At 41.5% G+C, this 13,787-nt stretch overlaps 1 protein-coding gene and 1 long non-coding RNA gene across 5 annotated transcripts in view; one reads left to right on the top strand and one right to left on the bottom strand.

The window, feature by feature from the left end:
* Nucleotides 1–564: 564 nt before the first annotated feature.
* On the bottom strand, nt 565–4,336 carry LOC146253643 (uncharacterized). The gene is made up of 2 exons (XR_014731727.1): nt 4,230–4,336; nt 565–1,288 (listed from the first exon to the last, which is right to left on the bottom strand). It is a non-coding gene; the product is annotated as an uncharacterized LOC146253643 (long non-coding RNA).
* The window catches only part of ift70 (intraflagellar transport 70), a 54,638-nt gene continuing 45,148 nt past the window's right edge, over nt 4,298–13,787 (top strand). For 2 of the 4 annotated variants that reach the window (XM_084677237.1, XM_084677235.1), the window contains exons 1-2: nt 4,299–4,460; nt 4,909–4,974. In XM_084677237.1, coding sequence (XP_084533363.1) covers nt 4,407–4,460; nt 4,909–4,974 — 120 coding nt within the window. In that variant the 5' untranslated portion in view covers nt 4,299–4,406. Of the gene's footprint in view, nt 4,461–4,908; nt 4,975–13,787 lie in introns of all 4 variants that reach the window. The other 2 variants (XR_014731726.1, XM_084677236.1) reach the window with 2 other exon arrangements.

Raw genomic sequence — 13,787 nt, 5'->3', positions numbered from 1 at the left:
TTTTCACCCTTTACCAAGACACTGTAGCCTAATGATGGTACATTGTGTTAGTTTGGAGTATGTTATTAGGCTGAATGTAGGGGAAAGTGTATTACATGAGAAGGAAATGTAACAAAAGATTAGAGTATGATTTCCCAGATAATGAACATGGTGTTACCCATATAGATGGTGTCACTAAAGGGTCAATTACCTGAGCGTCAGGTCACCTCATAAAAGTAGAGGACGCATTGCGTTATTTGTTATGGAAAATTATCCCTAGTGAGTGGGAACTGTGAAGATAAATGAAAGTTATCACAATTATTTTATCAGTAGCCTAACACTGCATTGCGAGAGCAGGTTTCTGCTCTTTTGTGTTTTTCTGCAGACATTGAGAACTTGGGTTGGACATCTTTGAACAGTGCTAGTTCATGACTATACCATATCAAGCTTGATTGTCTATTCGCCTACCATTTAGTTAGCTGACGATTAGCAGTGTACGATATCTTGTGTTAACCGGGTTCATAGAAAGATTAGATTGATACTTTATTGCTCCAGAAGTAAATGAAGGAAGTGGCAAGCCACATGAACATGGATAACAGCGTATTTATTCAATAGAAAGTGCTTGCAAAAAAACGGTTGTATGTGACGGTCATGTAAATTAGTAGTGTAGGGAATGGATGTGGGATCAGTGCAAGTATAGAGAATCATTACAAACTAAAAAGTAAACAGTGATGATCTTCCTGCTAGTAATGGAGAGACCCAGCTTGTTAGGGCACAGCTTATTAAGGACCAAGGCACAGGTCACAGCTGTGCCCCTGCAGCATTCACAGCTCCTCTACCTGCCTGCCTACCTGCAACAGAACCAAAGACACAGCAACAGAAGACAGAGAAAGGAGACCCAAACAGTGCACATAAAGGCAACAATCTGGTTTATATACTATCATCACAACAGGCATAGCCTCCCGGTCACTACAAGTCATTCAGGTAATGGTAATGTCCTATTGACTCATACAGCTGTGAACAGTATCCTTTCTGAAGTAGAGCCATGGCTAGTGTTTGCTGACCATGGCAGTGTCTAACGGCGTTCAACTCAAGTTAAAAGCAGTAGGCCTACATCTTACACAGCAGAAAGACTAATATTTACTTCAGGTTATCTACAAGTCCCAGTGTGCCATTAAAGTCCCAGTGTGCCATCCCTTGACCCAGCAGCAGCTTGGGTAGGCCTGGTTGCACAGTGAAACCCACCTGCAAGGTTGCTGCCAGAAGTTGACCTGAAAATGAGTTGGGCCTTTGGGACATCATAGATGATCTGTTAAGTATAAAGAATGATCTGTTAAGTATATGTGAATGTGAAGGACAGCCGATGCACCTTTATCTCACTGTGGCTGTGTATTTCACTTTTCTAAGTCTATACAAGTTTACAATCTGCGAACTGAGAACTGTCTAATTGTGGCCTAGGCGATGGTGACAACCCAGGCCTTAACTTTAACTTTCACCTGTGGATTGCGTCTCTGTCTTGGGTCATGACCAAGGATGTCTCCATGGCAATACTATCTGTGAACTGAGAATCTGACTGATTGTGGCTTAGGCGAAGGCGCCAACCCAGGCACACCCCTGTGCTGAGGTGTTTTTTGCCTGTTCCCACACTGTACTCCCCTAGGAGCATAGTCTGGGGGTTGCCTTTTTTTCTCCTCTCTCCTCATGTTATGCTGAATATTTCTTCCCGTCCTGTCTACCCCCTTGTCATGTTTGTGTATTAGAAACTGCAAGTGGCAGCTCGGATCTAAGACGGATTCGAGAGACCGCAGATAGAGTGCGGCTAGTTAGATCAACACTTTTATTATTGTTGTTGTTTTTGTTGATTTTATGTAAAGCACTTTGAGCTGCAATTCTTGTATGAAAAGTGCTATATAAATAAAGTCTTACTTACTATACAAGGAAGATGACCGCTCAACAAATTGGCATCACAATATATTGGCACGAGAACCTATCACTTCATAACTGCTACCTCCAATCACTGTACATACTGTCCTGTCACTGTACATACTGTCCTGTCACTGAACATACTGTCCTGTCACTGAACATACTGTCCTTTCACTGTACATACTGTCCTGTCACTGAATATACTGTCCTGTCACTGAACATACTGTCCTTTCACTGTACATACTGTCCTGTCACTGAACATATTGTCCTGCTACTTTACATACTGTCCTGTCACTGCATACTGCCCTGTCACTGTACATACTGCCCTGTCACTGTTGGCTACATATACGCTGACCCTGGCACCTTACTGTCATGTTTTTTAATATGGCATCATGGTCCTGGGGAAACTCTGTTTCGTTTGTACAACCATAGGTAATTGAAAATGACAATAAAATACATTTGACTTGAATAGTAACAACAGTTGTATATCGCCAACAACTGAGTTTGCGCATTGCCTCTTACATTAAGGAATGTTGGCAGTGAAACCTAATCGCGCACAATACTGAGGCAACGCAATCGCAGTACAAGGGCAGTTCACAAAACTCCAAGCCAAACAGCCAGCCAGCCAGCCTGATATTACTGCATTTATTTGTCTCTGCACCCCTTGTTATATCATAGTATTGCAATTGTGATCCCCAACTTAAAATTAATAGCTAACTAGCTAACCAACATTGTATTTGATAGTAGCCTAGCTCGCACGAGCATCCTAAGACCTACTTTACTTACGTATTAGATGTTACAATTGTTAATTTCCCATCGGAGATTCAAGCAAGCAGACTTTAATTTTGGAAAACCAGACGCTGATTGTGCCAAACCAGGCGTTAATTTCGTGTGGTTTGCTCAACACGTCTCAAAATTGGAGACGCAATTTACGTGTGTAAATGGCAACGTGTCACGTGACACGTTCAATGCACGCGTTTTTTTAGACGCGTGCTTTTGACACGTCTCAAAGTTTGAGACGTAATTAACGTGTGTAAATGGCAACGTGTCACTTGACACGCGTCAATTCGAGGCGAAAAAGAAGTCGGCGTTTTTTACGCGTGGTTGAGACGACTTTGCATGCCAAGTCGGCGTTAATTACGCGTGGTTAACACACGGGGGCGTCTTAATACTTGCCCACTAGGCCTTCCATAAGTCGGCGTTTTTTACGCGTGGTTGAGACGGCTTTGCATGCCAAGTCGGCGTTAATTACGCGTGGTTAACACACGGGGGCGTCTTAATACTTGCCCACTAGGCCTTCCATACACTAGGCCTTCCATATGTAAATGGTAACGTGTCACGTGACACGTTCAAAGCACGCGTTTTTTTAGACGCGTGCTTTTGACACGTCTCAAAGTTTGAGACGTAATTTACGTGTGTAAATGGCAACGTGTCACGTGACACGCTTCAATTCGAGGCGAAAAAGACGCCGACTTTGTATTTAAGTCTGCGTTTTTTACGCGTGGTTGAGACGAGGCCGTGTCAAACAAGGCGCAAAAGACGCCGACTTTGCATGCCAAGTCGGCGTTAATTACGCGTGGTTAACACACGGGGGCGTCTTAATACTTGCCCCCTAGGCCTTCCATAAGAGGGCGTTCCCCGTGTGCGTGTGCGTAAAAACACAGAAGTATAAATCAGCCTTAACTGTTGATCTCATTTTGATCTAGTTACCTAAGAAGTAGGCTAGCGCTCACTTTAAAAAAACGTTACTGAGTAGCAACAAGACCTATGACTAAAGTTGATATCACCAGTTTTATTGGACTCCCTCCTGAAATTGGTTCTCTCTTATTTGGACATAAGAGTCAAGTTATCATACTAGTGGCTCTAGCATATTTTTTTTTTCTTGAATTGACCGCTTCACCAAACTTCTTGAGGTTTATCTTTGATGCAATGTTGTCCTACATCCGTAGTTTTTTGTTTGCAGTTATTTGTGGATCAAATGTATGTTTTAGTATGTGCTTTCTTTTTTGTATTCCTGTAGAAGCACAATATTTTCTTCCTCTGACCAATTTGGTTTTCTTGCCTTCTTTTCGTAGGTAGCCTATATAAGCTAGCTACTAGCTAGCTCTAGCTACGAAGTTGATGCACTAGCGATACAAATAAACAACGCGGTCTCCGTGGAAACGTTCGAATTTTACTGCTGTGAAATCACGTTCAATGTAGTAAATCCCTTAACGTTTCACCTTAGGTAAGGAAATCATTTAAGGGATTCTGTGCAACCCCTTAAGTAAATCCCTTAGCTAAGGAGAAATTTACCCTTAAGTGTCATACTTAAGGAAAAAACTTACGGTGTTTTGTCCAACCGGCCCCAGGCACATACATGCTGACGGAAATGAGGGAATACACTTTCCGGTGCCGTTGCCAAGTTACAGTGTGCGTTCACAAAGGAAACAAATACGATTAGCAAGGTGGAGCAGGAAAAAACGAAAATTACAAAGTATTATTTGTTTTCGAAAGAAAAAGTCATGACACTAACAACTATTAAGGACGGCGAATATACGGCCACAGTTTACAGAATGGTGAGAATGGTTACAGAATGGTGGTCTATGCTGTAATTTGGCTTCTGTTCTGAGGGGAAGATAATGCTAGTGCTAAGGTTGACTAGAGCTACTGTAGCTAGCTGGCGGTGCATGCTGTAATATAGTAGCTAGTGTAGTCGTTTTTCTCCAAATTCCAAACGTGAGATGACCTACGTCCTACGACAGACTTGTCTGTCCAACGACAGGCTTGCGATTTAGCTAGCTGGTGTTCTGTAGTACTCTTTACCACTTCAAAATGTGGCAAGCTACTGTACTAACTTTCGTTTGACTAGCCAGCTGTAATGTTAGTGGGGTCATGTGACAACATTAGGTGTATTCGACTTAATGCGGCGCCGGCGGCACATCACCATGCAAGTTAGAGCTAGCGAGAAAGTTACTTTAGCTGTCATCACATACGTCAGACCTTCTTCTCCACCCTCTTGCATAGATCAAGGATGGGCGGTATGGAGAAGCCATCAACATCCTAAGCAATGAACTTCAGAAACAGATGAAGGTAAGTAGTTAGCTTGCTAGCTAGAGTTTTATCTAGGAACCACATCCCTCCAGGCCAACTGTAGCTGTAACCAACTGACTATCTGCTCCACCTCTCTCCTGCCCCAGCTGGACCCTCCCAACAAAGAATTCCTAATAACAATACATATCACGATATGGCACATTTTCTTAAAATTCAATGAATAAATAGTTAATATAAAATGACCACACAGAGAGGCCAATTTCTTATACATTTTATTATGATAATACATAGGCTACATATCAGCTAAACCAGTGGTTCTCAACACTGGTCCTCAAGTACCCCCTGTCCTGCATGTTTTAGATATTTTCCTGTTCCAACACACCTGATTCAAATGAATGGTCGTTAACAGGCTTCTGCATAACTAGATAACGACCCATTCTTTTGAATCAGTTGTGGAGCAGGGAAACATCTAATACATGCAGGACAGGGGGTACTTGAGGACCAGGGTTGAGAACCACTGGGCTATAAACTATAACGGTGCGTGTCCACTACAGCGGAGCGGGCGGCGCGTTAGCGTTGGCTAAAGGCCAATTTATACTTCTGCGTTTTTACGCACACGCACACGGGGAACGCCCTCTCCTTCAAGAAACGCCCTCTGCGTGTCTTCGCAGAGCCCTCGCAGAGCTCTGCGTGCGCCTCCTGATTTTCCTGACTATCCTGCTGTCCGTGCGTCTTTTTACGGATACCCCTTGGCTATGATTGGTCCGTATTGCGTCAGGGGTGGGGGGCGGGGTTGCCGTGACCAACAAGAGAACAGAATCCTTTGACCGCCATTGTTGTACGTTTTTACAACTCTTATTTCAGCTAAACAGTACATGTAAATCAGCATCTGAATTAAAATGTGACGAGAAATGGACAGTGTAGTTGCTGAAAATGTGCTTATTTTATTGATGAAATGGTTAATTTGTAAATTTGCTCCGACTTTAAGATAACCTAGCTAGCATCGCAGTGCAGCGTCATCTACTGTTCTGGCTGTGAATTGCTTTCAGCACGCAGAGCCGTCGGAGTAGTATAAATTCAACCAGTCCGTCCGACTCCGTCCGACTCCGTGCGTGCGTCTGTCCGTTAACGGAGACGCAGAAGTATAAATCGGCCTTTACAATTTATTTTCAATGAAACCGGGCGTTGACGCTCGTGTTGGGCATTGTGGGAGCCCGGTTTCATTGAAAATGAATTGGAAGCCGCCGCTCCGCGCCGCTGTCGTGGACACTCACGGTAACAGTAATGACAGCCTAAATGTATAGCCTGTAGCCTATAATTCTACTATGTAGTCTTTAGTCTACATTAGGGCTGCAACAACGAATCGATTAAAATCGAGTATTAAAAGCGTTGGCAACAAATTTCATTATCGATTCGTTGTGTTGCGCGATTATTACGCCACTCAAAATGTTGAGGAGATGTTTGAGTATTAAAGGGGCAATTGACTGGGTTTTTGGGGTATTTCACACTGTTCCTTAAGGTCTCCGAATAGGGTATGTAACATTGGTTGGGTTGAAAATGGCCCGGGTGCTGTTCTATGCCCCCTGACTGATTCTCTGAAATGTTCCCGGGAAAAAACACTAGCTCTTCTCCTTTTATGGTATGCTCATTAATATTTAGATAAGCTGCGCGCTGATTGGTTGGTTTTCAACGAGTGAAGCTGGGGGGCTAAAACGCAACACGGCCAACAGCAGCACTCGCTGAAACATCGAAGTTGGACTTCAAATAAAAATGCGCAAATAAATCTATTGTGTCTACACAACACTGTTTTCAACAGTTTGACTATATATAATTTGAAATCATAACATTACTTGTTTCCACTTCATTTGTTGAAGCCAACTGGATTGACTTAGGTGGGTAGAACGTTAGGCTACAGCTTAGCAACCAAACCATATCCTGATTCTACTCGGCTTCAGTTAGCTAGCTAGCTCTAGATATCTTGCTGAAAAATAACATGACAAAGATCTGGACAAACATGCATCATGAATTGTAGATTTACATTACACAGGTTATTTATTTGAATGAAACACAGTCAGGAACATGAATCAACGTTAGCCCCATTGCCAATAAACTAGGCTAAATTATCACACATTCTACCTATGCTCTTGTGTTAGCAAGCTAAACTTGTTTACATGCCTACAGTTTAGGTGTTACTACTAGTAACAGTAACTAGCAATGCTAACGTATCCTGTATCTAGCACACTGTATCTAGCATAGATTATCTATACAGGCGTTAGCAATAAGCCAGACTGCTGTTCGTTTTCTGGCAATTTTTTGGAAGCTTCCCTTCTAATGCTGACTACAGCTAGTCTAGCTAGAGTCATTTGATGTGTGTAGAAATGTATTTAGCATTCTACCTGGTATGCTATCTACAGGAAACGTTAGCATTGTGTTGAATGATCGCCCGGGGACTCGAAGGTGTGCGCTGACCAGGGTGCTGATCCCCCGGGAAACAAATAGTCACTATACTATTCTAATTTTGCACCTCTTCCCAGTTCACGCTCGGGGTCTCACGAGTTTGCATAGGCCGCGTGCGCGGAGATCACACGCCTAGTCGAGTTACGAGTTAGTCGGAGACTCCCTCGGGAATCACCGCACCCAACATAGCGACCCCGATGTCGCAGACGTTCACCGGGCCCTCGATCACAACCTCAAGAGATCACCTTTTTATAGCAGCAAATGTTTATAGGCCCTTTTTTGGGCAACACATCATAGTTTATCGATCACTTATTACTCGGTTGTGTCTCCCTCCCGGTTAACGTCCTTCCCACCTGGGTAATACATAAAACAAAAACGCTTTCCTCCCCGTTAGTTTTATCCCACGTGAGACGCAACACCGCACCTATCGAGAGAGTACATGTGTCTGAACAGACGAACACTTCAGGACCCTGTGTTCGCGTAAACACCAGCTGGACAGTATTCGTGTCTAAATGACTGGTCGCGAATCCCCGGGGAACTCACCTGATGTCTAGGCGTGTGGCGCTGAGTGGATGCCTTGGTCTCGAGCAGGGGGTTCGCTTATGGGCGGTAGGGCAACGACTGTCTTTGTCAAAAAAAAATTATTGGCTGAAAAATTATAGGAATAAAATCAAAGGGTCAAAACAAAATAAAAAAGGAAGCTAACCTCTTTGACCAAGGGCGTACAGGAGAAAATAAGAAACGCGGACCCTAGAGGCCACTAATAAAACAGAAATTAAAAGGTGGTCAGTACAACTGAAGAAAAGAAAAACTCAGACAGAGAGAGAGTGTTCAGTGTGCGGAAAACAAGAGAGTTGTGTATTCACACACAATTTTTCATTCTTATATCTTTCAGTATGGATGGCCCTGTCTAGACTTCGGGCCATATATGACGTAGACTTCTATCTGTTCACACCGCCCATCACACTTTTCCTGCACTCCTCAAAAGGTCAAATGTGGTTTCACCAATGCAGCATTCACTAACCACATCCTCTGCATCTGTCATACTGAAACATTTTTCTTAAACTTCTACACATTAGCAGTTATACATTTTTCATCTATTTTAAGATGCACATCTATTAAGCATTTAAAAACTCAAAAAGGTAAAAAAGTTCAAAAAAACATTTAGCAAGCTATTCTTAAAATACATTTGCCAATGCACATTCTGAAAATATATGCAAGCACTTTCTTAAACATTTGCCAATGCACATTCTGAAAATATATGCAAGCACTTTCTTAAACATTTGCCAATGCACATTCTGAAAATATATGCGTATACTAGAGATCAAAACTTCTCTTGAAAACACAAAACTTGATATAAGTATGCATGAAAAAATGCTAGAACTTTTATATATGTCTGCAAGCATTTAAAACTTCTTTAATGCACAACTTGGATATACGTATGCACAAAGTCAAACACATTTGCCAAATGCACATTTTTCGTTAATAAGCATTATTTTTATTTATTTTTTCTCAAAATTATTTCTCCAAAGTCCATCAAAACGAAAGCTCCTTCAGGTGCGTTCGACAATTGCTAATAACTGTTAGCACAACATCATACTGTCCTTATAGCTTGCAGTTGCAATGAGCATAGGGTCGGAACAGCACCTCTTTCCAGGTTCAGCTTCCTAGCAAATCCTGCTTGAGATTGTCCAAGGTTGTCAAAACTGTCTTGGGTGAAATGTTCAGAGCAAATGAATGAGTGTCGAACTTCGCCGGGATCTTCTCATAGACAACAGCAGCCATGCCTGTTGAATGTTTGGCTCCTTTGGAAGACTGTGAGTGTTAGCCTTACCTGTACAGCCTGGAACACAGCATTTACGACCGTGGTCCATTTTAAATATCCTTGTTATAATTCAAAACGTTCTTCTTTGTAATTCCTTGTAAGTAGCCTACACAGAGCAGCGCGCAGCTAAACTAGTATCGGAGATAGACGCTACCTTGGGCTGGTATGGATGTAAATTCTGGGGCGTGACAAAGATATAGACCAGAGCCAAAAGGGGCGGTCCCCGGTCCTACGTAGGACCGGTGGCTTTGTTGAAAAGCTAGCGTTTTACAGCCACATTTTTTCTTTTTGAGATTTGAATAGGAAAGAGGTGTCAATGGACTTTGATATTCATTGTATGTTCATTTTACCCACCGAACTGTCGTTATTCAACTATGACAAGGTAAAATCGGTTTTGCAATCAATTGCCCCTTTAAAAAAAAGTTTAGTTGAGCACGGAGCGGAGGTAGAGGAAAGGCCATCGAAAAGATGTTGTTGAGGAACTTTGTTTAGAAACACATGGCGGAGGCAGAGAAATCATTATGACCCAAGTCATCCAAGGTGTGGGAGCATTTCACACTAAGCACATCGAAACAGTGTGTTAATTGACCGAGGTGAAGTTATTTTCATATTCGACATCCGTCTCACATTCGGAAGATGCTACTTTGCAGCATCGCGTTAGGGACTGGGTGAAAAAAAAACATACCATTTTGAAAAATTTAGACTTTTAAAATATTTTTAGGAATATAAAACCTCATATTTTTAGGAATAAAAAACTTCCACAGCCTTTACCTTTTCAATGAAGTTTCAAAGAAAATGATAGAAAATCACTAATCTTTGAAAATAGCTTAATCCTCACAAATCGTAACTTTTTTCAAAATGGTGTCAAACTAATTCTGAAATATACACCAGATTATTCGAATAAAGATCGGCCTTCTTCCACAACCTTTCAATTTTCAACAGTTTTAAACAAAAGGCAAATAAATTACTCATCTTGGAAAATAACATTAAATCCACGCTAATATTAATAACTTTTTCAAAATTGTGTCCCTGTTTGTGCACATTCTGAAGATTTTTTGCACTGTGAATTTGCACTGTCAGTTGTGTTTTTGAATAATGGGTTTGAAATTAATGCTTTTTAAAATTTTATTTTTTATCCGATTCATCAATGAATCAAAAAAAGAATCGACAGATTAATCGATTATTAAAATAATCGTTAGTTGCAGCCCTAGTTTACATAGTAAAATGCTATATAGATACCTAATGGGACTGATTGTGGCAACTGGTCTGAGCAGTTTAGATTTTTGAGCAATTTATTATCGGGCCATTATTAATAACTAATAACAACCAAGGATCAGTGATGTGAAAAATTAAAGGTCACATGACATGAAAACTTCATTTTAGGAGGTTATTTAACATTAATATGAGTTCCCCTAGCCTGCCTTTGGTCCCCCAGTGGCTAGAATTCTCGATAGGTGTAAACCAAGCCCTGGGTGTTCTTCTCCGCCTTTGACAAAATGAAGGCTCAATTGCTCTGTTTGAAAATCTCCTCCTAGTGACGTAGATAGGAGGAAGGTTACCACCCCTCTCTCTGCTTTGCCCGCCCAGATCATCTGGCCCGCCAATGAGAAACTGAGCTACCACGTGCAAGGGCGAGTGCGATATCGGTTTTTCCTGCAGAGACATCATGGCGAGCAAACAAACGAAGCATAACAGTTGCTCAGTGCTTGGATGTACAAATGCAAGCACAAAAAAAAAAAAAAAAAAAAAAATTCATCCGAGCCTCTGCACAACCAGTATCATAATTGTATTTTCCCTGGAAATGCGCTGACACAACTTCCCAAAGTTTTGTATGTCTGCGCCAAACATTCAGCTACTACTGTTTCCTCAATTTGAGCCAATACAAAGCTGGCCGTCCTGAAATTAAATTCTGGATCATTACTAACTCTCTTTGGTCAAGCTACAAACCTTGGACAAGTAAGTTAACTAACGCAATCATTTTGTTGCTTTACTGTATATGGTTACCTAGCTTGCTACCCTTAGAATGTGGCTGTAACATTAGCGCTGAAGCTAACAGCTGAGTTACTGTTGCTAATGTAAAGGTAGATGGCATCAAGTGTGTGTGTGAATACAAACGCTGTAACGCGAGTGTTGTACACTTCTTTGTTATTTGGATAACCGTTCTGCTGTTGGTGTTATCGCTGGCGATATCCGCCTTTCTCCTCATTGAAATGACTATGAGTGTGCACCTCTGCAAACCAGGGTGATCACATGAGAATGGCTATATTCGAGGCATCTTACAGCAACGGGGGCTACGAGCCATGCGATACATCTGTTGTAAACATTAGCGCATGTTGCCGGCCCTCTCCTCATTAGCATTTAAAGCTACAGACACAGAAACAGCGCGTTTTGAGGAAAGCTCATTGAGGGACTGCTCGTAGTGGCTGTAACTATGCACCAAGGCTGAAAAAAAGATACTTCAGACAACAGTATTAGGGAACCACTAAGGCCTATATAAAAGCATCCAAAAACAGCATTTCATGTGACCTTTAAGCTATAACTTTGACTTTTTTGTAGCAACATTGTAATGTAGATATGCTTATTGTAACAGAACGCATTTGTTTAACCCTATGTATTGCAAATTATTAGGCTACAAGTTTTTTTCTCGTACTGAATAAACATTTTCAGAACTCTTATTCTTTCTCACACCAAACTCAACAAAATATTTCTGTATGGACCTAGCTTTGTGCATAGGAGCTTAATAAAGCCAATAAACAGGAAAGGGCCTTCTCCAAAATATTGCCACAAAGTATGAAGCACAGAATTGTCTAGACTCTAGAGTAACATTTTATCTTTCAGCACAGATACGTCCATCAGTAGAACTAAGGTTACATCCCAAAACCATGAAAAACAGCTTCCTTTCAATTTTCCACTTTCCAAGCCAGGCCCCCTCAACATCAGTGTTTGACCTCACAAATGCTCATTCTTTTGGCCATGTATACTTGGAATGAGTTTAGTCAATTCACATCGGCTGCACATTGTATACAATAGTGATGGGAAGTTCGGATCATTTTACTGACTCGGTTCTTTGCATCTCCTTCAGTAAAGTGAACAAATCTTTTTTTTGAGTCATTCGTTCATTTCAACGGCACTAACATATTTTCATGTATATGTTAGTGCTAATAAACCAGCAGATACTATTTTAAAACAAAAATTCCTGCATTAAAATAATGCATCATGACAGTTTGTAAGATTTGAAATAGTCATTTATCATCACCAGTGGCGACTGGTCATTAGGGCAGTGCCCCACCTGTTATCAACAGAAAGAACTGCAACAAAATTGTTATTTTTAATTTCTCTAACATTTATTTTTTCGTTTCCTTCCAATAATTTAGTATCTATGAATATAGCGTCTTCCTAAATTGTTTTATTTCATTCGTTTGTGTTAAGATTTTATTTCATGTTCATTGGTCCCTGCCTTGTTGCTTCACACTGCGTTCTGCCAATTCGAGTTAGCATAGGCTAATCGTGAAGGTGGGGCTCTGGTGGGGCTAGCCCCTCTCTCACAATGCAATGTACATTGGACGTGGGAAAGTATTAATACGCATGCTCAGAATATAATGTAATGTAAAGTAGATCACACAAATTTGATGCTAGTGGGGCTGAGAGCCAGTTGCCCCACCAAAGCGTCATTTCGTATTTCAGACCTGATTGGCTGCTTGTCGCCAACATTAGTCGGCAAGAAGAACGAGGAGATGTAGCTAGATTGTCTTAGCTAGCTTGTTAGCTTCACAAACGCCAGATAACTTGAGAAAATGAATAAAGTGGATTTCATACTTGAGCACTGGTTATATACCTTTATATACCCTATAAACCCTTAATTTGGAGGATAAAGTTGAAGTTAAGCAGCTTAAGTGGTGCCCATCATCCACAATATTGTCATCGCTCAAACTGCTGGTAAAAGTAACCGCAGGTTTAACGTGGAGTGGTTTTTGAAGAAAAAGAAAAACGGTTAGTCTACATTTAGCATACAAAAGAAGGCACCTTTCTCTTCAAGTGAGCTCTCAGCCTTGGTGAGTGAAAGCATATTTTGTCATCCTGCCTTTGTGGCGCTGGTCCGTGCAGTGGTCATATTATGGGGCTGGATCGATAGATAAAGAGGGTGACGTGTCAGTGTGTCCATGCTTATCTGGTTGTTGTCATAGAATGGATCTGTATCCCTAAAAAGTTGTATTTCTGCTTCGTTGTGGCCTTCCTGTTGTGTTGAGCTCATTGCTGTTTGCGCATGGCCATGTAGGCACATTGGTTCTGAGCTTGGTTGCATTCATAATTTAGGTTTGTAAATATGACAGTGGTAATTGTGGTAACGTGTGTGAGAGAAGAGGAGAGCAATTACACAAGAAGGTCTCTCTCCAGTTTGTGTACTACAACACCTGGGGCCTGTACTACGAATCAAGATTTGGCGTTAGCGAGGTAACTTCAGGTTCAACCCAGGGTTTTCTGTACTACGACGGTGGATCACTTGTTACCGGGGTAGATCGCCATGGTAACACATGCTGAACGGCTAACCTGGTCGGGAGCAGGATAAGTT

The sequence above is a fragment of the Hypomesus nipponensis genome, chromosome 17, assembly GCF_054491055.1.
Source record: "Hypomesus nipponensis isolate SF chromosome 17, ASM5449105v1, whole genome shotgun sequence".
Classification (NCBI taxonomy): Eukaryota; Metazoa; Chordata; class Actinopteri; order Osmeriformes; family Osmeridae; genus Hypomesus; species Hypomesus nipponensis.
The sequence above is the reverse complement of the archived record's forward strand: the minus strand, read 5'-3'. Positions and strand labels throughout refer to the sequence as shown.